The 27,058-nt window shown below is 49.5% G+C and overlaps 1 protein-coding gene across 9 annotated transcripts in view; it reads right to left on the reverse strand.

Annotated features, from left to right (window-relative positions):
• Nucleotides 1-27,058, reverse strand: part of GATAD2A (GATA zinc finger domain containing 2A) — a 91,666-nt gene that overhangs the window by 33,573 nt on the left and 31,035 nt on the right. For 7 of the 9 annotated variants that reach the window (XM_074337805.1, XM_019736883.2, XM_074337802.1 and 4 more), the window contains one exon: nucleotides 22,814-22,902. Coding sequence is in view for 5 of the 9 variants with exons in the window: in XM_019736883.2 (XP_019592442.2) it covers nucleotides 22,814-22,828 (15 nt within the window). In the remaining 4 variants the exon portion in view is untranslated. Of the gene's footprint in view, nucleotides 1-4,049; nucleotides 4,069-22,813; nucleotides 22,903-23,036; nucleotides 23,056-27,058 lie in introns of those variants that run through there. The other 2 variants (XM_074337804.1, XM_074337801.1) reach the window with 2 other exon arrangements.

A 27,058-nucleotide genomic window follows, 5' to 3' on the forward strand; every position in this document is an offset into this window, starting at 1 on the left:
GTGCTGGGCTGGGCAGACCCGGTCCCAGAGCCCACCCTCTAGGAGGCTGGGGCAGCACCAGCCAATGGAGGAGACGCGTTCCTGAGCCGACCACTTGCAGCCTCCTTAAAGGAGGGCCTGCCATGGACTCAGCCTGAAAGGCGGAAAGGACAGCGGCTTCTCCCCCTGGTGCAGGAGGGAGAGCAGCCCCTGTGCACACCTGTTAGGCCAGCGTGGCAATGACATCTGTCTGTTCCTACATGCAGCCCAAAGCACTGAACCGAGGTCTCCCCATGGCCATGTCACCCCTGGGGTGCTCCCTACCCAGAGTGATCGAGGGCAGGGCCAAGGGCTACGACTTGGCTTCCATCTGCCCCCAGCCGGGGCCTGCCATCTACCCTGCAGCAACGGCTCAGCGCCAGCTGCTCCCATACAACCCCCCTCCCTCTGCTCTCGCCCAATCTCCCCAGCCCCTTAGCCACTGCTCTGTCATGTCCGCGGCCCCAGTGAAGTGAGGGATGCTCCCATGTGCCTCTCAGACTAAAGTTCTACGGTTTCTGTCTTTCTCCAACATGCCTCGACCACCAACCCCGGCTGCCTGCTCACTGAGTCTGTGCATCCCGTCTCCCCGTGGCACTGCAGACAAGTCACTGCCCTGAGTGGCTGTCACTGTGGGAGGGGAGGGTCATCTTTCCTTTGGGCACAGCCTGAAATACGAGCTCCTCGAACATTTAGGGATTTTGATGAGGAGTGATTCTGGGGCCACCTTGGACAGCAGGTACGTGCATCCCCCAGGAAGAGGGAGGAGCCGGTGTGGATGGGAGATGAGGGAGGGGAGACCAGAATCTCAGGCGAGGACCCCCACTGGGGTCCGGAAAAATTATGCCCCCGAGGGAGAAGCTCCCAATCTGGCCTGACGCCCATTGGGGGGGAAGGGGATCCAGGTAAATAGGAGAACGCACCCCCACGCACAATGCTGTGTCCCCCAATACTGCACTCAGAGCGCCCCGTGCTTCTCCACTCAGCATCTGCTCCAGCTCAGTGGGGTTCTCCACAGGTTAGGTCCCAGTATGTTTCCATGAACCTCAGCTGAACCCCAGATCTGCATGAAGTCCTTTAACTGCCCACGGATAAGGAGGGGAGTCGATGACAAGCTCACTGTGCACGGGTGACCAGACCAGTGACGTGGTGCCTAGTGGCCTCACTTCCCTGTCATTGGTGGATGACACGTAGTCCGTCACGAGGGTGAGAGCAGAGCCTCACACCCACAGGGCCGCCCCTGCCAGCAGAGGGCCAGGCTTGTGCTGCTCAGACAGTGTCAGGGCAACTCACTCTGAAGCCCATGGGCTGGAACGATGCCAACCCTCGGCCCAGAACTGACGGCCGAGCCTGCGCCTCTGGTGGGCCACTCTGGGTGAGGGGAACCTTCCGCACCCCTCCCCCACCACACGAAGGACAAGCCAGAGGGGGCGGGCCCGCCAGGGGTGATGGGGCCTCCTCCACAGAGCTCTGGTTGCCTCAGCACCCACTGGGGCCTGCTGTGGCCAATCCTGGCCCCTGGGGCATTGCTCCTGGGGAGGGCAGGGGCTGGTAAGCAGCACTCCTCCTCTCAGTGGGAAGGACCAGTGCCCCCAGCACCTCAGGGCTGGAGGCCACAGCCCTACAGGCACTGACCCAGAGACGGTGACAAAGTTTCAGAAAGAAACCAGCCTTGAGGGATGAAGTATGACTACGACCGCCTGAGGATTTCTGCACAATGCAGGGAGGAAGTGCATTAGAAGCCTTCCTAAAGAGCAGGTGAAAAGGCTGTCCCCGTTGGTAAACTCGGATCAGCTTCACAATTCCTGGCAAGTGAGGGGAGAATGAAGGGGAAGCTGTGACTGCAGAAGTTCCACCGCAGGCCTACTTGTTCAGGAAATGCAGGCCCACAAAGAGCCTCCCCCTCTCAGAGGGATCCTGTGCTGGCTGCGGCCTGAAGGCAGATCCAATCAGCAGCCCGCCCACTGTCAAGATGCGGCAGCCAGGGTGCCAGGATGCCCGAGGCACAGGCTGCGCCCCAGGGAGAAGGGCTGGAACCCAGGCAGCCTCAAGGCCCTCCTCTCACTCTCCAAACAACCTGCTCTGATGCATCCTCCCATCGGGCCGGGCAGAAGGCAGAAGGTAGGACGCACACAGTCCAGTGACGTCCCAGCCACACCAGCAGTGACATCAGCACAGCACAGACCCATCTCAGGACGATGGGGCCACCGAGTCCGAGGCAGAATGCTGACACAGGGCTCAGGGGCAGATGCAAATTTCAACTGCCCCTACCAAAAGCTGTTTTATTTGAGTAAAATGCCACCATCCAACTGGTCTAACAACCTCAGGCATAAAACTCCAAAGGGTGAATTACGCTGCAGCAGGAACCAGAATTTTTAAACAGGACTCGGGAGACCAACAGCAAGCAAGCAGCACAAGTCAGGCACATAGGCCAGCAAAAAAGAGTAAACAGACACGAGTCACAGAACCATAACCCTGAGGCATTATCATTAATACTCTCTGAACTATATCACTGTTACTAACGTACCAGCAGCACTACCAGGAGTAATACTCCTGTTTCAGATGTGAGGAAAGTGAGGCTTAGCAATATGTGCTTGGAAGACGTGACAGAGCCATTGTGTTGAAAAGTAGACTTGGCATGCTTTTCCCAGAGGCCAGAGAAGAAAGGGAATGTGTGAAAAGGTGGAGGAAGAAAGGTGCTGGGTGTGGACTGACCTCCAAGGGAGCACAGGGAGGTCTGTGGGATACAATCCGTTCTACAGGATCATCTGGCTGATTTGGGGACAAACTGAAGGAATCTGTATCTTGTGCTCAGGATGGGAAGGGGATGGAGCAGTGGGGAGACATGATCAAATGTTGGATTGTACGTTAGACGACAGAGACATCACAACATGCCAACAGCTGGACGTGAGGCAGAAGAGGGTTGCTCTGTTTTGTTGGGTTTTGCCTGAGCAACTAGAAAGAAAAAAGTGATTTTCTGAGAGGGGGAAGGAGCAGATCTGGGGGAGGAAGGTTGAGAGTAGAGGTAATCTGGACATGCTGAACATGAGCCATCTACCAGACCCACACAGAGAGGCTGAGTGAGGAACGTCTGCTGACAGGTGGAGGCCTGCACCTGGGGCAGCCCCTGTCCTCAGAACGGCCTGGGGCACCCCTTCCTGTCAGGAAGGAAGGAGAGCCTGTGAAGCAACGGTCACCAGGGTGGGTGACAATGGAGTCCAGATGCCACCTCACCAGCTACTGGCCACACAGGCCCCACTGGGCAGGCAGCTCCACTGGGCCAGAGCGCCCCTAAGAAGACACGCAGCACCCCGGTGGTCCCAGGGCTGGGGCTGTTCTTCCCTTCCAGAACAGACGTCACTCTGCTTGAGGCCTGAGCCACTTCCTGATGCCTCTCTCTGAGCAACAGTGGCAGGGATGCGGTGGCTGTGTTCTGGAAGGAACTCACACCCAAAACCAGTTTGAAACAACGTCAAACCCCATTTAAGGCTGAGTACAAGGGCTGCAGTCTAAGTTAGAAAACAGAAAAATAATCCGATAACCAGCCTGCCCCACCGGACACAGCAGAGAACAGAAGTGGGATCTCAGGGAGTGACTGGCCAGGGCAGCTTGTCACTCCGAGCCTCAATTTCCCCAAACATACCTTACAGATGATATATGAAGAGACACAGAGTGACGTTAGAAATAACCTGAATGAGAAAATCAAGTTGCACAATACAGTGGTACCTCAGTTTTCTAATGTAATCCGTTCCAGAATACCATTTGAGTTCTGAAACGTTCGAAAACCGAGGCGCAGTTTCCCATAGAAAGTAATGCAAGATGGATTAATCCGTTCCAGACCTTTAAAATCGCCCCCTAAAACAGCAATTTTGCATGAATTTTACTATCTAATGGTACCACAGATCCATAAAACGATACACAATGAAAGCAATAAACACAATATACTGCACTGTAAAAGCAATAATAAATAAACACAATGGAAAAACAATGCTGTAGATGATAAAAATGAAAATGTAATTTTTTTTTCTTACCTGCAAGGATGACAGTAATGGTTTGGATGAGGGGTCCCCTTCAATAATCGCAATAGGTGAGCGTTGCTCAGGTGTTCTGTGGCCCTCTTCCAGAATCACTGTAGGTGACTCCTCTCCTGCCATTCCTTCCCTTGATTTGTTTACACCACTGACAACACCTGGTTTAGACTCTCTGGATCTTTTCCTCACTAAACATTTTTCAATTGACATTTGCTTTTTCCGATGTTTTAAAATTTGTCTAAAGTGAGACATAGCATTATCATTGAAAGTGTCAGTGGCATGACTTACGGCAGCTTTATCAGGGTGATAGTTTTCAACAAAAATTTGCACTTCAACCCATTTTGCACACATTTCTTTGATCAGTGCAGTAGAAACACTTTCTCTTCCCTCCTCCTCCGAAGACAGTTCCTCTGTTGCCACCTGTTGCTGCTCCGTCAGAAGGTGTTGAAGTTCTTCTGTGGTGAGTTCAGTCCTGTGGTCCTCACTGACTCCTCCACAGCATCATTACTCACTTCCCAGCCCATGGACGTTCCCAGAGACACAACATCCTCAACACCAGGAGCATCCTCTTCAACATCCTCAAATACACGTTCAGCGACAGCGTCCGGCCACAGTTTCTTCCATGCTGACTTCATTGTTCTGTGAGACACATCCCTCCATGCTTTGTCTATGAGATGTAAGCAATGTAGGATATTGAAATGATTCTTCCAGAACTCTCGGAGGGTTAGCTCTGTGTCCGAGGTCACCTCCAAGCACCTTTGGAACAGTGCTTTGGTGTAAAGCTTCTTAAAATTAGCTATGACCTGCTGGTCCATGGGCTGGATGAGAGGAGTCGTGTTGGGGGGCAAAAACTTTACGCTGATAAAACTGAACTCTTCCATCAACTCGTCCTCCACGCCTGGGGGGTGCGCTGGAGCTTTATCCATAACAAGCAGGCACTTCATTGGAAGGTTTTTGTCTTGGAGGTCTTTTTTTACACTTGGCCCGAACACTTCATGAACCCACTCAATAAAAAATGGCCTGCTTACCCAAGCTTTGCTGTTTGCCCTCCACATCACATGCAGTTTGCTTTCTATGACACTGTTTTTCTTAAATACCCTGGGGTTCTCAGAATGGTAGACTAGCAAAGGCTTCAACTTAAAATCCCCACTTGCATTCCCACAAAATAAAAGGGTTAGCCTGTCTTTCATGGGCTTGTGTCCTGGCAATGATTTCCTCTCCTTTGTTAGGTAGGTCCTCTTTGGCATTTTTTTCCCAAAAGAGGCCTGTCTCATCACAGTTGAAAACTTGTTGGGGGAGGAAACCCTCTGCCTCTACATAATCTTTAAATTCCAAAACAAATTGGTCGGCGTCTTCTTTGTTGGCACTGGCAGCTTCACCATGTCTCACCCCATCGTGTATCCCACTTCTCCTCTTAAACTTTTCAAACCACCCTCTGCTTGCCTTGAAAATATCACTCTCAGCACTTGTTCCAGGGGTGTTTTTGATGAGGTCAGCATGCAAATGTAAAGCTTTTTCACAAATTATGCTCTCAGAAATGCTGTCACCAGCCAACTGTTTTTCATTTATCCATATGAAAAGCAATTTTTCCACTTCTTCAATTGTCTGTGTTCTTTGTCTTGTGTTTTAACACCTCTTGCAACATTGGCTCCTTTAATGGCTTCTTTATTTTTTAAGATGGTACAAATTGTAGATTTGGCAATACCAAACTGCGCTGCCAGATCACATACACGGACACCACTTTCATGTTTGGAAATAATTTCCTTCTTCACCTCTATTGTTGTTCTGTTAATGATTCTCTTGGCTTTGCAGCTTTTATCCATTTCTCATAGCAAGGGGTGATTGGCAGAGGGCTCCTGAGATGACATGAACACAGACTGATTGCACAGTCAACAAACAAGCCCAAATGTCACCTCCGTGTTGCGCGGTTGCTCAGGACTCAACAGTCGACAGCTAGGCCTCAGGATCTTGCACTCAGCAGAAGCCACGTGACATGTTCGACTTCCGAGGCGTGTTCAAAAACTGAAGCATTTATTTCCGGGTTTACGGCGTTTGTAAACCAAAATGTTCGTCAATGGAGACGTTCGAAAACCGAGGTACTACTGTAGTGTAATACCATTCACATGGTTTAAAAGTGCCTTTACAGAAAAAAAATACTGACAGTTTACTAAAATTGAAACTGAAATAGGGCTAAAATCCACAGCATTCATCTCTGAAGAGTGAACAGTTAAGAAACTTTCACTTTCTGTATTCAATTATTTCTCATAACAGTGACTACGTATCAGCCTTCTAGTCAAAGAAATTAAAGCTAAAAAGGAAAGCTAGATCAAATAACACCGCCACCTTCAGAGGCTGAGAACTGGAAGGCCACGTGTCAGAAGGCCTTGTGAGGGGGGGGTGCCCACCCCAGCCCTCAGCCAGGACGGTGCTTGTGATGCACGGAGGACACATGGTCGGCTCCTCAAACAGGCGGAACCAAGCACACAAGAGGAACACGAAACCTCAGGTGGCTGAGAGAGAACCCTGCTGCTCCTTTCCCACTTCTTACTGGCAAACGTCCACGTAGCGTAAAAGTCCACTTTCTCCATCACTTACTACCACGCCTCTCAAGCTCTACACAATAAGCCCAATCCCCTCAGCTCATCACTCAGCCCACCTTCTACCTGGGCTACTAGCTGTCCCGAGGGGCCGCCAAGCCGGTGTTCAGTGTGGGCTCCCTCTGACAGCGCCCATGTCCTCCACGGCCCTGACCAAACGGCTCGCAGCAGCAGCAACCCCGCCCCCCAGTCAACGGCTTCCTCCCTCCTCTTGGATCAATGCTAAGCTCTTCCTGGCACAAACTCCTTTTTCCCATTCATCTTCATTTTCAACGTGGAGCAAACAGTATGGGTTTAGTATGCGCTACTGAGTTAAACCTACAGTTCTATAAATTAGTCTCATGAAGTGTATGATTCCTGGGGTTGCCCTATGGGGCAAAATGAAGCGAACAGGTTGAGTGCTTTCATTGAAGACTCCCGCATTCTGAGAGGTTATCACTTTGTGAGGGGTGTAAATGTCTAACTATTACATTGCTTTGTACACCTGAAACTAACTAAATAAATAAATAAAACAAGTTCCTCATGACAACAAAAATAAAAAACTCCTGCATTCTGACTTTCTGGAAGGTACTGAGATGGAGCCCCACAGACTGATGCCTAGGTGGGAACAGGAATTCGAGGAGACAGTCCAGGCAGGGGAACAGCATGGGCCAAGCCGCTGAACAGAGAGGGTCTCAGGCAGAAGGAAGCCACAGCAAGGTTTACTCAAAAAGAGAAACCCTACCTACATGCAAACTGCCCGAAGCCAGGTTCTTAACCCTTAGTGGTCTGAAAACTTACGACACTCCAGAAACACGGGCATCTTCTCTCCTGTACACCATCAGGAGGGCCCCAGGCCCCGCCACCTGACTAGGAGCTCCCTGGGCCTTCAAAAACACAAACTGAGAAGACATTGGGGAGATTCCCCCTACAGCAGTCCTGGGGTGTGGGGGGCACACCAACACTCGCTGGGGGTGTCACTCATCCAGAGCCTCTGCTGTTGACAATGGGGTGGGCATGCCACCCTGTGAGGTGGGGAAATCCAAGTCTAGGTGGGCCAGGGTTCTGAGCCGAGAGCCCAGGTCCCCACTCCTTTCTACCTGGCACTCTCATAAGCTGCCCACCGTGGACCATTCTACTACATGATCTAAAGGCCTTTTGTTAATTATACTTAGGTGGTTTGTTTTCATCTGGAGTGACAAGGACACGGTGGGGCTAAGATGTACACGCCAGTGAGGAGGCTGGAACCGCCATCCTCAAATGCCTGCACGGCAGCCACACCTGACAGAATTAAGGTTTGCCCTGCCCAGGGCCAGGCCACAGAAAACCCCCCAGCCCCCACCCTCGGATGTTATCACCACCCACCAGGTAACAGGCAGAAGGGCATCAGCATCAATGTTCCTACTGTGTCCCTAGTCCTAGAAGACTACTAGCCACACAGTAGGTGCACAGTAAACATCTGAAGAATGAACAAATGTAGGTTTTACAGAGAGGAGCTTGGGAAGGTGGGTGTTGGACCAGACACCTCAGGCCCCATTTTTGACACTGGGATCCTCAGATCTTGACTCAAGTTGATTGTCCCTCTGTTACCAGAAATGTGGGCTCTTCTTACTTCATTTACTCCACATGGATCACCTCAGATCCTCACAACCACTTGCAAGGTGAGTGCTACCATCAGCCCCATTTTACAGGTGGGAAAACTGAGGCAAGTGGCGGGCACACAGTGAGTGGGTGGGATGGTGCTGGGTACTAAAGGCCATGCTCTGCCAGGCAGTGTCTATTGAAACACCACATCAACAACCCAGAATCAGACTTGAGGCTTCCAAAGGACACTGGGAGCTCCTCGCGAGGGGGAGTGGGCTTGACTTCTCACTGCACAGGGTCCAGATGACATAGTATGTGATTACAGTTTCATGGAGTGGCATGAGTGAGAACACACCTTTTGCCCTTTGTTTTCAAAGCACAGTCAGCTCTGCTGGAGCACAACAGATATATTTCTAAAAATTACCACATGTTGCAAAACCATGCAATAGAAACAGAGAGCTCCTGGGAACAGTGGGGTTAGTTGCACAGCACCCCAAAACTCTGTCACATAAAAAAAGACAGGAACCTGGTTTTAAAAAGGCAGCATGTTAAATAGCCAAGAACTACACAAATTCTACCTGAAGCCTGACGCCTCCCCTGGAGAAGACCTGTTACGTGCTGTGGCTGTGGGTGGGCTGCAGTTTCTGAGTTCCTGTGATTAGCAGGCAGGAGGCCGGCAGACTCCAGAAGGGGCTGGGCGTGGCCTGAGAGGGGTCCCCGTGAGCGCACACTGATTCTGTGTACCAGGTGCTACTGTGGCTGGCAGCAGTCTTCTGCATTCACCTGGTACAGCAGTCAGCAAACCTGTTCTCAAAGTGACACTAAATATTTTCAGCTCCATGGGCCACTCGGTCTCCGTCCCGATTACTCAGCTCTATAGCTGTGACAGTATGTCCTCAAATGGGTATAGCTGTGTCCCAGCCAAATTTTATTTACTAAAACAGGTCACCAGCTAATCCAGCATTTCTCCTGGACAAAACAGCACATAACCAAACACAACTTGTGTATTATGCGCCAACTGTGCCCTAACATATCAATAGTGTTGGAATAAATCTACTTTTCCAAAACAAACGTTACAGCAGAACTGACTACAGAGAAAAATAAGTTTAAAAAAAAAAAAAAAAGACTTGAACATGTAAATTCAATCTGAGCCCAGGACTCAAAGTTAACCCTTTTGACAAGTCAGAAGAAATTTAGTTTCAAATAGAGCCAAGAGCACAGATCACTGCAGGGTCAGTCAGTCTCACTACACGGGTTTTTATACCACCCTAAAAGCCCTACACGCTCAAGATAAATAGGTTCCTCATAGAAGGAAATTACGTGCTATAAACTCAATTACTGCAGATGAAACTTTAACCCAGTTACAGAAACAAAGCAGGTCCTCAGCACACGTGCCTGAGCATCAGATCCCAGCTCCCAGGAGAAGCACAGGGGCTGAGAAGAACCTGATGGGCAGAGCAGCCAGCAGGGGGGCTGAGGGGAAACCTCACTAAGGAGGGATGTTTGAGCTGGGATGGAAAGTGTGAAAAGAGCACATGGGATTGAGTCACTGCAGACCTGGGGGCCACTGGAGATGCCCTGGGGCAGGAGGGAGCCACAGGACCTGGCTTCTCCAGGTAACCAGGACTCACCTTTGCCCTGGAGGGCTGGGTAGAGAGGTGTCATGTGTACCAGGGAAACCCTGAAAAGGGCGCTTTACCTGGTTTGAAAGGGGGGGGCCCTCTAGGAGGACACAGGTCCACACCACACTGCCCCCGACTGCCCCACTCCAGGGCAGGCGAGCAGCGCCGTCATCGCCCTACATCCTGGGTCCTGTCCCACAGGTGGATCAAGATCTCTGAACACCCACGATTTGCACCAGTGCGCTCTGCCTGGGGCTGCAGCTCCATAGCCCAGCCCAGGGATGCAGGGAAGCCTTGGGGACCTAAGGCTCAGCCTCCACTGGTCGGCACCTCGATCCTTCAATTCTGCTGACCTTTATGTGAACACTGGGCCTGACTGGTGGGCGCGTCCCTTCACTCCCAACCTGGTGGTATCTGTCCATCACTCACTGGAGCTCCCTGGGCTTGGAGACTCAATGAAGGGTTCCTGAGCCTTCTGCCGGTACTAAAAGAGGCCAACGCAGACTGCCAGGTGGGCAGCCACTTGACAAAAATGAGACACATCCTGCTATGGGGCTCTTCTCAAGGCTTCTCAGGAGGTGTGCAATGTCACTGTCAGCCTTCGAGGGCCACGGTTCCGGGGTGGCTGAGGGCAGTGTAAAGAGAGGGAAAAGGACAAGGAAAGCAGTGCCCAGACTTGCTTTCCATCTGACCCCACTCGATGGACACCCTATCGGCAGAAGATGAACGCAGGGGACTGGGGCATCGACAGACTCCTCCCCACTCCCCAAAAGTGCCGCACGCAAGGCTAGGTGCACACCAAGCACCACACACACCCGTGTGCATCCACACCCACGCATGCTCGCATACGCACACCATACCCACTTACACGTGCACAGTTTTCATCCCCGCCTCCCACTTCTGAATCCTCTCCAAATCTCTCAGAAAAGGCCTTTTTTCTTAATTCTGAGCAAAGAACAGCAGTTCTTGTGGGTGATCGGTGTGCGCTCAGCTCCTGTCCACCTGTCGCAAGGAGGACTAAAGCCATTAAGTACGGAAATGAGCTTAGATACAGGGAGCAGGACCACCAACTCCTAAAGCACATGGAGGAGCCCAGGGCTCTGCAGAGCCTCGCGTGGATCCCCGCACCCATCCGCCATTTCAACCCACACTTCCTTGAGCCGTGACTAAGATCATTCACACCCACTGGAACAGCAGAAATGTTCAAATACTAGCCCGGCAACCACACTCCTTTCTACGATGTTGTGCATACGACAATTTAAGCCTCCAGACAAGGCAAAGAACTGTTTACTGCCGTTTATCTGAGCGATGCATGAACCCTGAAAGGAGCTTCTGCAGCACGGGGTGCTTGTTACTCAGCGCCTGGGACACCCCTTCTCCTAGTTCATGGTCCACCTGGCCCAGCAAGACAGGGACACCAACGGGCCCCTGACAAATACTGATCCTGCACCTGACGGCGACGTCCAAGGAGCCAGTGGCGTGGGGGTGCCTCCTCCGTGGAGGGCTGGAGAAGCAGCTTGGGGTACCCGTCCTCAAGGGAGCACAAACACAGTAAGCGCTGTAAGATGCGTGTGCCAATCTCCATTGTATTACAAGCCAACACCAGAAAAGGAGTCCACCTGGTAGTCCAGAAGAGGAGAAGAAGAATCTAGAAATGCTTCACTTGAGCTGGGCTCCAAGGGTAGAATCTGGATTTGTAGAGAGAAGAGGAAGAAACGGTAGCAGAAAAGGTGAAGAAGCTACCTGAAATAAAAAAAAAAATTTAAAAGAGAAAAGATGAAGAGGAAGAAATATATAGGCACGTGTAAATCCATGTCCAAGGAAAGTTGATAAAACCAAATAAAAGGAGATCAAAACTTTTATCAACTGTTTTTTAAATGGAATGAGGTTGCTTAGAAGGAAAAAGCGTCCCCGTTACAGCGAGGCCATTTTACGTTCAGTGCTGGGAGGCCAGCAGTGGTAATGGGCCTCACATGGGCTTCCCTGGGCTTTGGGTGGCCCTCGGAAGTCCAGGGACTGGGGGTGGAGTAGGGTCTCCACGGGCGTCAGCCTGAGAGCGAGGAGGGCTGGAACCTTTCGTTGGGTCCTTCAGCACAGAGGAGGGGAGCGCAAAGAGCTAGCTGGGAGGTGGCGCAGAGCACGCTCCAAAAAGACCTGGACGTGCACACACCTTAAATGAGGTCCTCCAGTCACTGCATCCAAGCACTCACTCTGAGCACCAGTGAGCTCCGCAGGGGACCACGCTGCCCCTCGCCCCCACAGGTGTTCTCTACCTAATTCCTCCAAGAAAAGGCACCACTTGCAAGTGCGGTGCTCAGCACAGAAGCAGGAGTTGAAGGGGGAGGGGAAGTTCAGGAGCTTCCCAGCCTCCTCCTAACAGCACTCCTAACATACCAGGGGTGCCCGCACACGCTCTCCGTCGGAAATGCTGGCAACCCATCAAATAGAAGCCAGCACGCAGGGGGAGGGCGGCTCATGCACAGCTAGACCAAGACATCCATCCTATCCGGTCACCTGCAGTCCTAGGTTCAAGAACCACCCAGCAATGCAGGTGGTTCAGACTGAAGTGAAGTCAAAAGGGCTGGCACACTGGGCGTTCCCATTTACAAATAAACACACATTTACAATCTGATTATTTTTTTAAGGCGGAGGACTTGTAAATGATGCCTATGAGTGAATGCTTTTGGGGCATATACTTAACAAAATGAACTTGGAGAGCAGACGCTAACATACTCAAGTGGTGGCCATCCACATTTGTGAGGAGAAAACTTTAACCGTCTTCAGATTCCTCAATGCAAATCCCACAGAGACTGCACAGTGAAGCCAGCACTGGGAGAAGCTCCCCTCAGCAGTGTGTGGGAACAAAGCCAGTTTCAGGACAAGTTATCACCAGAAAAAACCCTCGGTCACTGCCCTTGGAGCGACTTATGCCACAGTAAGAGCCAACCCTGTGATGGTGCACCCAGCTGCTCAAGCTCACGCTGGGACAGCCAGGTCCCCCACCCTCAAACTCCCTGCCTGGAGTCATGGGGAAGAAAATGAGAGAAAGTGGAGCTCCTATCCCTAGGAGGTGCTAGAAGAGCTATAACTTTTATCTTCCCCCAAACACAGCCAACCTCCTGAAAACTCTGAACACGGGGAATCCTGAGCACAGGCCACGTGGATCCCACTCAGGTGTCTGCACCTCAGCCCCACGCCTGGGCCTCTGAACACCCTTCCCGACAGCATGAGATGAAAGGCCGTCTTCTCCAAGACGCTCAGTAAGGGGGAGCACACCTACACTGAACACGTATTAAGAGGAGAGACTAGTGGCAAGTCAGTGTCTTTAAAACTGTCACTAGCTGCCCCCGGCTTGCACTGCAGATGAGGACGTGGCTTTCGTATCTGCCACCTCAGAGGTGCTCAGTAAGCACCCAATGCCACACACGCAGGGCCACTTCCAGGTGGGCATCTGAGCCTTTGACAGCTGGGCTGTGGCCAAAGCCCAACCCTGAGCCCCGGAGAGAGAGAGAGACAGAGAGAAACATATGCTGCCGGAGGAGCACATGACACAGAAACAAAAGTGCCACATGTGAAGGGGAATCTGAGCGATATTAAATGTCCACAGGGAGATGGTGACCAGGAGACCCCCGGTGCAGGATGTCACTGTGAGGGCTAGCTGGCCACGTTTCTCTCCCATGAGAAAGGACCAGCCCTCTGTCCCCTCCCAGCTGCCTCTTGGGCCCTGAGCCTCGTGGCCCACAAAGGGTTACGCCTGCCATTTCCATGACATCGGCAATGTACCCATCGGGTATCACATCACAAAATGGAAGGCCCTAACTCTTCCAGGGCCAACTCCCTAGGGACCCAGCAAAGATGCAGCCTTGACTGCCAGCTGCTTCAAGGCCTGTGGATGGAAATGGCAGGGAGGTTTTGCACAGAAAATTCCAGGAAGGTCCAGAAACGCCTTCTCCATTCTGGGGGGGAGACATGAGTAGAAAGTGGGGGAACCAGGTGTGCATCTGTTGTCGTCTTAATCAGGGTGCTCAGTAATGTGGAGACACCACTGCCTGGAGGTCCCGCTGGGCCTTCCTTTGTCGAGCTCCTTCCTGTACACATCCGTCAGTGTCACGAGTCTGCGGCTGCCCCAGGAGGATCTGAACCAGCAGGGAAACTACATGTAGGGCTAAAGCAAGTTTCTGGTCTCAACCAAGCCCACGGGACTAAGAAACAGTTCTCGCAGCATTTTCTACACAGCTGTAAGAGCTGGAACAGACACCCACGTCTCCCCTCCACCCTGTTAGTGGAAATCTTCCTCTTGGGCAGGGGTTGTTCTGGTTATAGAAAACCTCCAGGAAACAGCTGAGCTAAGCTAAAGGGTAGCATAGTAGTGGTCCTTTTGTAAAACCAGTTATATCCCCACTGCTCCTCTGGCAGCCAAGCTCACTCCCATACCAGGGCCTTTGCACGTCCTGCTCCCTGTGCCCAGAAAGCTCCTGCCCCAGGTCTCTGCACTCCCTTTATTCAGGTCTCAGCTGAGACAGCAAATGACATGACTCTCCCCTCCACACATTCTCCTTGATGGAGCTCCAGCCCCGTGCCCACTTCATCACCACCTAACATTCTATTTGCTCCTCTCTGTGTGCCCTCCCATGCCCCACAAAAACAGGGAACACCTCTTTGTTCAGTGCTACCATCCCAGAGCCCAAGACAGAATGGTGTTCAATACATATTTGTTATAAAATATGAGAAAAAGTACTTTCAGAATCCCCAGCTATGACACTCCCATCCATTCCTGGTTAAATAAGCCAAAATGTCTTCATGCCAATAGAAAAGATAATGATCAACAACAAAACTCTTATCTCACACCATATACAAAAATTAATTCAAAATAGGTCAAAGACCTAAACATTAAAAGCTAAACCTAGTATAAAACTCTTAGAAGGGGCTCAGTTGGTCAGAGCATGAGCTCTTAAGGTTGCCGGTTCAATTCCCACATGGGCCAGTGAACTGTGCCCTCCACAACTACCGTGTTTCCCCAAAAATAAGACCTATCTGGACAATCAGCTCTAATGCGTCTTTTGGAGCAAAAGTTAACATAAGACCCGGTCTTCTCTTACTATAATATGAGACCTGGTCTAACGTAACATAATACCAGGTCTTATATCAATCTTTGCTCCAAAAGACGCATTAGAGCTATTTGTCCGGCTAGGTCTTATTTTCAGGGAAACAGGGGGGTAGACTGAAAACAACGGCTTGAGCTTGGAACTGAGCCGCTGATGGGTAACCGGTTGGCTCAGTGGTTGGAGCGCAGTGCTCATAACACCAAGGTCGCTAGTTGGATTCCCACATGGGCCAGTGAGCCGCACCCTCCACAACTAGATTGAAAAGTAACAACTTGACATCCGGGAAAAACACAGTTCCCCAATACAGTAGCATCTCAGTTTTCAAACGTCTTCTGCTGACGAACATTTAGGTTTATGAACTCCGTAAACCCGGAAGTAAATGTTTCGGTTTTCGAACACGCATAAGTCGAACTAGCTGTCGGCTGTTTTCGAATATTTCAGAACTCGAACGGTCTTCCGGAACGGATTTCGTTAGAAAACCGAGGTACTACTATACTTCCCAATTAAAAAAAAAACAAGAAAGAAACTCTTAGAAGAAAATATAAGGATAAATCACGACCTTGGATTTGGCAACAGATTCTTAGCTAGATACCAAAACCACAATAAGAAATAAAGAAAAAATTGGACTTCATCAAAATTCATCTTTTGTGCAAAGGACACTATTAAGAGAGTGAAAAAAGCAACTCAGAATGGGAGGAAATATTTTCTATCTGATAAGGGTCTAGTGTCCCAAGTATATAAAGAGCCCTTACAACTCAACAACAGAGACATAGCCAATTCTAAAAAAGGTCTTCAACAGATATTTCTCAAAGATGACACACAAATGGCCAGTAAGTACATAAGACGTTCAACATCACTAATCATCAGGGAAATGCAAATCAAACCACAATGAGATACTGCCTCACACCCACTAAGACGGCTATAATAATAATAAAAAAAATTAATGGAAAATAACAAATATTGGCGAGGATGTAGAGAAATTGGATCCCTCGTACATTGCTGGTGGGAATGTAAATGGTACAATGATGTGGAAAACAGTCTGGCAGTTCCTCAAAAAGTTAAATACAGAATTACCATATGATCCATAAATTCCACTGCTAGGTATATATCCGAGAGATGGGACAACATATTCAAACAAATACTTGTATACAAATGTTAAAAGCAGCACTATTTACAACAGCCACGAGTAAAAATAACCCCATTGTCCATCCACAGAGGAATAACCAAAAGTAGTCCCATCCACACAACGGAATATTACCCGGCCATAAAAAGGAATGAAGCTGTGATTCATGCCACAACATGGGATGAATGTGAAAACATGCTAAGTTAGAGAAGTGAGACACAAAAGGCTACACAGTGTATGATTCCATTTTATCTGAAATGTGCAGAACAGACAAATCCATAGAGACAGAAAGTGGATTAATGGTTGCTAGGGCCCTGGGGCGCGCAGAGGTGGGGGAGCAGGGAGTGAGTGCTAATGGGTACAGGTTTATTTGGGGGATGATACAAATCTGGAATTAGAGGTGATGGTAGCACAATACTGAGAGTGTATTAAATGCCAATGAATTCACACTTTAAAACGGTTAACAGGGCGAATTTTATATTATGTGAAACTTACCTCCATTTTTTTTTAAAGGCAGGATAAATAAAAACAAAACATAACAATCCTAATCCCAAGAGCCACAACTCCTCTAGAGCTGCGAAGCTTCTAAAAGACAAAAGCAGGTTTACTCTGACCCCAAGAGCAGAGAATCATGTCTTCAAGAAAAGACTCCTTTGTGCACCAAGCTCCCCAAACCCCGAAGTGCCCTCACCCAGGGGGCCGCAGCCTCCTTGGGCGTCACTTGTGTACTCGTGCTCCCAGCGCAGCAAGCCCACCACACAGACAGGAACTAAGTAAGAACCGTCTCCGAGCAAAAGAAGGAGCTGATGCCCTGGCGTGTGACTCTGTGGGATCGGACACACAAGAGACAATTTGTTGATGGAAGGCCAAGGTGGAGGGTCACCAGGCCACCACAGGCAGAGTCCTAGTCAAGTCAGGACCATCAGAGGCTTCTCACTGCACGTGTGCCACCAGCCTTAGTCTCACAGGTGTTTCACTCATTCATTTGTCCAAACATGGGCTTAAGTTTCTACCAAGGACCAGGACTGGTTGGGCCCCAGGGACACTCCCCCCGGGGGGGTGGGGGTGGTCCAACGACAGGCCTCCCACCCAGAGCAGCACGGGCCCCAGGAAGCCCCAGGAGGATACACACGGAGGCAGGAGTGGGCAGCGGATACACAGCAGGTGAGTGACGTGGGGGAAGGTCCCCCTGTGCTAGGAGGTACAGTGACCCCTAGATGGCACAAAGGCTCTGACTTGTGAAGCACTACTTGTTATAAGACAGTCATGTAGAAAACCAGCTACCCACCTACTTTATCCACTCGACTGCCCCTGGCGGATATGGATGGACAACACCAATGGCAAGGTGAGACTGGTCTCTAATTCCGAATATATTAACATAGGTCTGCAAACAACATATGGGCTGTCCAGAGCCAGAGTACTGAGTTGGGGAAGCACAGGTGGTGATAAAATGAGCTCCAGGTGTGTGAGGGAGGGACGGGCCAGCGGCGGACCGAGGCTCACGGAACAGAAGGGGCCATGCACCATGCACGCCACGTCAGCCCAGAACGAGGCCTGGGTCACCTCCACATGCTTCAGCTTCCTCAACTGCGAAATGGGAACGGCACCCACCTACGTTATCGATAATGCTCTCCGAGGGCCCGCGAAAGGCAGCTGTGAGTGCTATTACAGAAAAGAAGAATGCTGTAATGAGAGTCTGTCCCACTTGACAGGCCACCAGACATGGCCCCTCAAAGCAACTCCAGATACTCTGCTGAAGGTTTTCTGTTTGAATTTAAACTAACCACAGACTAACCACCATGACTTTGTAAACAGCTGTTTCCCCTGCCCTGGGTGACATGCACTGTAAAGCTCCGGAGGGAATGCCTGGCTCAAACCTGTTTTGTAAACTTTGATTATGGAAAATTGCAAACGTACCCACAGAAGTAAGGAAAACAGCACAATTATTAATAACTGCACGTGCCTGCCACCGTGGTCTTCAGGTGACCAACACTGGTCTCCTAAACCCCACCAGCTTCTGTGACACGAATCCTATGCAACATGCATTTCTGAAACAGAGGGTCAGTATTTATCTCCACGGGACAAACCCGCCACCATCCCACAATCATACCTTCAACAATGTAACAAGCATTCCATAATCTTTACCAGAGTCACATTTGGTTGAAATCTATAGGTTCCCCCTCCCCTCCCTTTCAATCATACATTGAAGAAATTAGGTCATCTGTCCTGTTTCCCACAGTTAGGTTTTGCTGGTAGCGTCCCTGTGGTATAATGTCACACGCCCGATTTCCCGTAAACTAGATTTTGAGGTCTAACCAAGCACACATCCCTCCGGAAGTGCATGTGCCTTCCTTGGGGGCTGACCACTGAAGACTGCTGTTGGGACCCACCATTTCATTAGGTGTCTGAAAACTTATAAACATAAAATTCCATCACTTCGTTCTAATTGGCCAGAATATGTCAATGGGTACACTGTCCATTAGCCACATGTGGCTATTTAAATAGATTAAAATTAGGGTTTCCAGGCGGGAATTCCGCCCATTCTCAGGAATGTTTTTCGCTTTCCCTTTCCGGAATCCTGAGATAGAAACTGTTTTCTGTTCTCCACAATGAATCGTTCCCACAAAGTGACAGCCGATACTACCAACCACCTGGGTTCAAGGAGCCGATTTTCCCGATTTCCCAAGCAACTTTTCTCAGGATTCCAGTCAGGAAAGTGAAAAAACTTCTGGGGAACGGGAGGGAATTCCCGCCTGGAAACCCTAATTAAAATTAAATAAAATTAAAACTTGACTTCCTCAAACTATTCCAGGTGCCACACTGGATGGTGTGGGTTCAGAGCATTCCAGAAAGTTCTGTAGGGCAGTGCTGATCTGTGAGGGAAACTTGCTCTCGCCCACTTATTTTGTTCCTCTTTAAGTTCGGTCCATAGAGAAGAGGTAATAAATACTTGCTTCTTTCCCTCTATTTATCAATTTTAAAAATGAGTTCGTTTAACCCCCTCCAAAGGGACCAGGGAGTGTCTTTCCTTTCCTTTGAGCACCAAAATGAACCCATGGATTTTTAACACATTTGATGTTCCAACTCGGGGACTCCTTGATCTCCCTCATACTCACCTGTCTCACCTTGGCCAGGGGTGCCCCGTGAGTCCTCCTGGCAACTCCAGTACCAACTGACACAATTGAAATAGTCCAATGCAAATTTAGAATTAAAACATTTTAACTTAAATACTTTGATTTTATATTTACACTTTTCTTTCATGCTGAAAATTTGGTTCTTAAAGATACTACTTAGAAATGTGTTCTTCTATAAGACTATTGGTATTGTTAAGGTGAAACTAGAATTCCTAAAAACAGTTACAGGTTTTTAGAATTTTCTTTTTGCCTTTATGGTATATATCACTAAAACAGTCACAAACCAAACCACTGTGTTTTACAAAAGTCGTGTAAAATAAATCCTGTCTGAGAGATTAAGTCACCAACTAGTGTTATAACTGACATGCACCGAGATTCATTCATTTCATTTTGCTTTGGTTTTTAGGGATTGTTGCCCCTCTCCCATTTGACATACTTTTCATTTGTAATTATGGAAAACACACACCCCGTGCTACTCAGAAAGGAAATCCAGATAAGTCTCCAATAACCCTGTGTGTCCTCTCATCCCTCCTCCCAGGTGACCATGTGGTGAATTTATGGGTTATACGTCCATTTTTAAAAATTAAATATAAGCAAATACACATCCATTCGTATCCCCACACCTCTCCTCAGATATAAGTGAGGGCACTGCATCTCTTTATCCTTCACCTTGTTCCTTTCCACCCACTTGCCATTTCACCCTAGAAATCCCATCAAGGCTCGGCTCCACCCCACCGGTCCCCAGCCCTCACTGACAACTATCTAAGTCACTTCCCAGTTTTGCTACTTCAGAATGCTGTAAAGAACAGCACTGTCACAATCCTTATTTTTAACAGTATATCTTTGGGATACATTTTTAGAAGTGGAATTGCTGGAACACAGGGGAAGCCATCCCCCCTCAGAAGTGATGAACCCTCCAAAGCAGCTCACGGTGCTGCCTGATTCCCATCAACAAAATGGAGTCCACCTCTGTGAACCGAAGGTCAGAAATGTCTTGAAGAAGCTCCAACATGCATTACTCTTAGTATCAACAAGACTGAGTATCTTCCATACCTTGGTTAAGGGCACTTCTCTTTCTGTAAACTGTTTGTTTTTTTCTATAAGGCCCCCATTTCTGACCCTGAACACCCAGCACAAGGCCCCTGGCACAGGAGCAATGCTTACCTGCTGAACGAGCAGGACCCAAAAGGCCAACTTCTAGGGTGGACATCACGTCCACTGGCCGAGGCCGACAGCCCAAGCCCTCCATGTGCAACCAAAAACACACACAATGTGGCCGCGTGGGGGCTGTGTGGGCCTCGGGGCTTGCCTGGAGCCAGCCCTCCTCCCGCCCTGCCTCTCCTCTGTGCCCAGTGGGTCCTGGATGATAAGAATGGGGAGACCCCAGCTGACCACAGGCCATGGTTCAAGTGAAGTAGGTGTTGGTTCTGGTGCTGACCAGAAAAAAACTAAAAATCAATCTATCTGTTGGGCTGACTTATACCCCACGACAAAAAGCACATACGGTTACATATTTACAAATATTTAAAAATAATTACTCAAGGGTGTTTTTTGCCTGTCCAGCATTGACCATCATGTGTCATGACTAGTCACAGGCCATCCTTTGCATCAAACCCCTTCACACAGTGAGTGGGGAAAGGCAAGGCCTGAAGGAACATCTGGGATGGTTTCCGGAAGTTCCCCTCTGAATCCCCAATGACTGCTTGTAATGCTGTGGCTGCCTCTTCCCTGCTGGCCCTGTGACAGGATGAGATGTCACTCATTCGGCAAGTACTTACTGCTCAGACCATGTACTTCTGAGTTAACAACGGACCAGGCAAAGGTGGGGCACCAGCCTCGGACCTTGGAGAACCTAAGCCAGCCTGCTGCCTTCAGACAATGCCCTGGGCTTCAAGTAAGACCTTTTCCAGATATCAAGTTTCATGATTTGTCAACATTAATGTCTACTACAGAGAGCCCGTTGACAGCCAAGGGCCAGACCACCCACGTCACGGCCACCCCATTACATGCTGCCACCAGCACCATGTAGCAAGCATTGTCAACACCGATGATCCTCAAGTGGCTCTAGGAAACCGGCATAGACTTTGCGTGACTTCTGGTCTCCAAAGAGCTCTAGGGGACTCGGGCGGGGGCGGAGGCGTAAATGCTGCAGCCACCATGACAACAGTCTGCAGGTTCCCCAAAACGTTAAACACACAGTTACACATGACCCGGCAATTCCACGCTTATATATATACCCAAAGGGGCTGAAAACACGTTTGCACAAGTTCATATACACAAATGTTCGTAACAGCACTATTCATATTGCCAAAAGGTGGAAACAGCCCAAACTAATCAACAAAATGTGGTCCATCCATGCAATGGAATATTACTTAGCCATAAAAATGGATGAAGCACTGATTCATGCTACAAAACGGATGAACCTCAAAAACATTATGCTAAGAGAAGTCAAACAAACACACCAGGTCATATGTTGTATGACTCTGTTGACATGAAATGTCCAAAAGAGGCAAATCCATAAACACAGAAAGTAGGTCAGTGGTTGCCAGGGGCTGGGCAGTGGCTGCTAATGAGGACGGGGTCTCTTTCTGAGATGATGAAAGTGGCCAAGAACCAGACAGAGATGGTGGCTGCACCACTCCTGAACATATAAAAAAAAGTCACTGACTTGTATACTATAAATGGATGAATTGTATGGTATGCAAATTACATTTCAATTAAAAACATTTTACACACCAGTAAAGCTCATTTCTATTAGAACACTCTGGAAATGTTTTCCTGACACCAGGATTACTTGACCATGTCCACAGTTTCTTCCTATAGGCAGATAAAAGCTGAAACTTCACAAAACCGACCCTACCCTGTCACATACTGTGCTCCGCCCAGCATGCAGGCCAAGCAGTCAGTTCTGCCCCAAGCCAGGCAGCTGTGCCGCTGTTTAGGACACGCACCCCTCGGCAGTCACCTGCCACTGGACTGTGAGAAGCAGCAGCTGACCAACCCAGGAGGTCCCCAAACTGCCCCCTACTCCTAAGAGGACTCTCAGTTCTACCTTCTCCAGGTAGGCAGCCCTAAGCCAAAACATCACTAGCTGAGCCCTGATGGCAACAGACACATGCCACCTGCATGGCGGGCTCTGCCTACTGGGTCCCAAGAGGCCTGGACAGAGTCTCAGCGGGGGGTGGGAGGGGCTCGGTTTCCCCACAAACGCAGGGCAAGGTAAGGACACACAGCTTCAAGTACTGGGGCAGGGTCCTGCAACACTGACGGTGGGTAAGGACATATCCTACTTGTTTTGGTCAGCACTGGGCAATCACAGAAATGGCCTGAGGGCAAAGGCCACCTGGCTGGGATTATCCTCACAGAGGACAGCTCAGCCTATTTAGGCCAGGGTTTTTCAAGTGAGTGACCCCTGAAACAGTAGGGGAGGCGGGCACTCCTGGGTGGCCCTGTGGAGACAGTCCAGCGCGTAATCCTGGAGGGACCTGCCTCTCTCCATCCCCTCTAGGAGGTGGCGGTCAGCTTCTGCCGCAGTGCAGTTTCCAATGTCCAAGGAGCTGAAGGAGGCCCAGTGGGCAAGTCAGAGCCTTCATTACAGGTACGAGACCCCAAGCACTCACCTGGCTTCTGGGCATGGGACACTGGTCCTACCAGCTGGCCATGGCTGCAGCTACGTCAGAAGGCAACTTGCGTCAATGTGCTGACCAACCTAAAGTGAAGGACAGAGAAAGAAACATGAGTTTCTAAGGAGTTTTTGGAACATTCCAGCAGTTTTAAATGCCTCCAAAGCCTGGGATTACACAGTAAAATTTCGGATTTCAACCAAAGCTCTGTGTCCGCTACCTTCCAGGGGGCGGCTGAGGAAACGTCTACCCGTCTATGGCCTGATGACGTGCTCACCAGTGAACGCTGGTTCACAGATGCCGTCTTCTGCAATAAGGATGAAGACGTTAAGTGGTTTCACAGCCACATACCAACAAGCCAAACACACAGAAGATGGTTCATGGTTTTGATTGTAACACTGACGTTAACAGCAGAAACAGTAATACCCAGCATTTAACAGGTGCTTCGTAGTGAGTTCTAGGTACTGTGCTAAAAGCTCAGTACCTCTATGAATCCCCAGGACAATCTCAGGAGACAGGGTCGCCCAGGTCTCCCTCTCCAGATATGACCTCTTTGCTCCCTGGCCTGTGTTTCCCAGCATAGGCCCCAGGGAAACCCCCACCATTCCAGGCAGTGCAGGGTTTGCCCTCAGAAGTTGAGGTTGTGACGCACCTGAGACAGGCACACTTCACCTCCCAAATGGAGGCGGCTTCCCCTCTGTGGGACAACTCCCAGTTTTACCCCAGGGCTCATCTCCACAGGGCTCATACGACCCAGGGAGACGGGATGCTGTTTTACAGACAGGAGAACGAAGGCTCAAGAATGTTGAGGAACTCTCCTGAGATCACAGAGACAGCCACCTCCAGGATTTCCCCTTCTTTGTAACATCAGACATCCAGGGCTCCAGGCACATCAGCTGAACGCAGTGAAGCAGCCAAATCCCACACTCGCAGGCAGTGCTGGCAGTTGTAGCTTGCGGAATATTGTCAGTATCACCTCTGTTGTCATTCTTTGTGCCCACATGACTACCAGGAGCTTTCTCTGATATGAAACCTTTATTTTTAAACTGGGTTCACGGCAATTCACACACACCTCATGAATGGCAAGCAACACTCCCACAGGAGAACTTGCAAACTAAGCAAATATGGGTGAACTCTATGGAAAGACCTTTGGGCACCAAGGAGCAGACAGCACCCTCCTCAGTGAGGCCCAGAGCCGGCTGTGGCCACCCCCAGGACTAGCTCCTAGGGAGGGGGACCCTTTCAGGGTCTTTGACCCCATCCAGGCTGGGAAACGCAGTGGACACACCATTAATCCTAGTTCTTCCATTCCTCCTGAGCCGTGGGCTCTCTCTGCCATGGAGGGGAAGCCTCAGAAACGTTGGCCCTGGGCTTCCTGTGCACCTGCTCTTTTCAGGATCAAGGTCAATACACAAAAGTCAGCAGTATTTCTACACATTGGCAACAAACAACCAGAGCTCAAAGCTTTAAAAAAAAAAATCACTTACAATACCATAATGTGAAATACTTAAGGATAAAGTCAGTTTTTGAAAACTGTGCAAGACCTATAAACTGAAACTACAACGATACATCCCTGCAAGAAATTAAAGGAAACCTAACTAAATGGAGAGATAGGTCTTGTCCATGGGTCAGAAGGTATCAACTCTCCCCTCCAAATTGATCCGCAGATCCAATGCCTTCCCAATCAAAAATTCCTGACATCACTTTTTGTAGCAACAACAAGCTGATTCTAAAAATTTATACGGAAATACAAAGGACTTAGAATAGTAAGAACAACACTGAAAAAGAGGAACCAATTTAGAGGGCTTACCTGAGCTTATGTAGACTTACCATAAGGCTACAGTAACTAAGTGTGATATAGACATACAGACAGACATGTAGACGGACGAACAGAATACACCCATGCACATGTGGACAACTGACTTTCAACAAAGATCCCAGTACCCGACTCTGTGAGGCAACAAGACACACTGGACATTTCCTGGAGGGTTAACCTTAACTCTGCAAAGAGGAAGGTCATCTTAATCTGTTATCACAACACACACAGTGCATCATGGGTAAAGTGCAACAGGCAAGAAGTTTTAAAGTCACCTCAGACCTTCAGACTCCACCACAGTTTTCCCCATTTCAGTTCATGGCACATCCACCATCTTCTAGCCGCTCAGATGAAAACGTGGAGTTGCCCTCTTGATCGGACTACCCACCCTCCAGCCCATCAGGAAATCCTGTTGGTTCTGCCATCAAACACATCTGGGTTCCAACTGCTTCTCACACCTCCACTGGATTCCCTGCGTTCACTCCTGGGCTCAAAACAAAACCCTCTGAAGGCCCCGCATTCACGCAGAATGAAACTCTGCCTCCCCTGGCCTTGGAGGCCGGCCGCCGCCAGCCTGCTCACCCTGCTCCAGCCACGCTGGCCCTGGCCATGCCTCCAACACACCAGGCACCTTCTCACCCTAGGGCCTTTCTATGTTTTAAGCAAGATTTCCAGATACTTCATTTTAACAATCAAGTCCTCAATGTGCATCCCAAATTCAAAAGGAACTTTGAAACTAACTACCATACAATAGTCCCTAAATGTCAACAAATGCCCAGTCCATATTTAGTTCACATAGCTTCTCAGAAATGTCTGTATACGGCCTGTTCTAATGGTAGGTGCTAGAGAATTTGTGCTAGCTGCTCCCTCTGCCTCAGTCACTCTCCCCCAAGAGGGCTGATCCCTCCACATCCCACTGCTCAAATGACTCCCTTGCAGAGGGCCACCCTGCCCCTTCTCTCTCATAGCCCTGACCTCTCCACACCTTCCACACAACGTGGCTACTGTGTCTATGGACTTTCTCACCCAACAAAAATGTAAATGCTACAGGGAAAGGGGTGTCTATCAGCCTGATGCCAGCACCTAGGACAGTGTCGGACACATACCAAGTGCTCGATAAATATTAATGGCATGAATGAGCCAGGTTTAACACTGAAGAAGGAACCAATTTGAGGAGCAGCAGCCCCTCAGATACAATTAGTGTGAAATTCACCAAGGAGCAGAAACTGAGCAGAGACCACTTAGCACCATGAAAACTGGGAGCATATCTCTAAAATAAACTGTAATTTCTTTTTACTGATACATCATTTGGACTGTTTTGCCATCCACCCTGCACTGGCTGGGTTTAGAGAGCTTTTACTGTTTTTATTTCCAACCCATACGTTTAAAACAGCATCAAGTAACCCTTAAGTACACCATTACCAACACATAAGAGACTCTTCTGCTCCCTTGATAAATCATTATGGTTTGGCTTTAACCCTGCACCTGGGTACTACACACACGCTCACACGCGCGCACACGCACAGCTCTGCAACCCACCCCAAAGCAACAGTTTCCCAGTCTGAGAGAGATCACACTTGGTGAGTGGGCAGCCATGGCGGTTTACATGAAATCAAGCCACTGCACTTCAGGCAACAGAAGTCCTTTGTGCCATTTCATCCTCTCGAGCTCAGGCAAGTGAGGTCGGCTCCCTTTTAACTTGAGGGGAGGAGCCGGGGCCAGACATGGGCTGCTGTCTGGGGAGCTCCGGTTCCAAGGAGACACTCAGGTTGCAGCACCCGTGGCCAGAGCAGGGACAGGTCTCTGGGGCCACGGGCACCTGACCTGCAAACCTGGGCTCTCCAAGGCACCCCCAGAAGGCCTGTCGTCCCTGCAGAGGCTCAGCCCAATGGAAGCTGCATACCTCCGGTCTCCTACCACCATCTGCACTCACCAAACACTTGTGCTGTCTTTAAAATTCTTTTTGCACCCAAATATTTATTGGGTTGGTGCAAAAGTAACTGCAGTTTTTGCAATTATTTTTAACCTTCTAAACTGCAATTATTTTTGCACCAACCTAATACATCCTGGCTCCAATCCAGTCCTGGAAACATTAGGCAAAAAAAAGCTCCAAAAAAAAAAAAAAAAAATAGTAAAAAAAAAAAGCTCCATGGTGAAACCCAACAATATGTTCACCTTCTCCCAGCCCTAGGTCCACAAAGTCCACATGTGCTATGGAAACTGAATGGCCCTGAAGACAAGGGTCATCTAGACAGTCTTAGCAACTGCACTGCCAAACCCTCAAGAAGGGGAACTCCCCAGTCAGCCCTTTCAGAAAGGGAGAAACTGAGGCAGGGGACCAGTGAAGCATCTCAAGGAAGCCCAGAGGTCACACTCCTCCAACACGTGCTGGCTGCTTGGGGAAGGATTCACAGCAAACGACTGCC

The sequence above is a fragment of the Rhinolophus sinicus genome, linkage group LG07 (assembly GCF_036562045.2).
Source record: "Rhinolophus sinicus isolate RSC01 linkage group LG07, ASM3656204v1, whole genome shotgun sequence".
In the NCBI taxonomy this organism is placed as follows: Eukaryota; Metazoa; Chordata; class Mammalia; order Chiroptera; family Rhinolophidae; genus Rhinolophus; species Rhinolophus sinicus.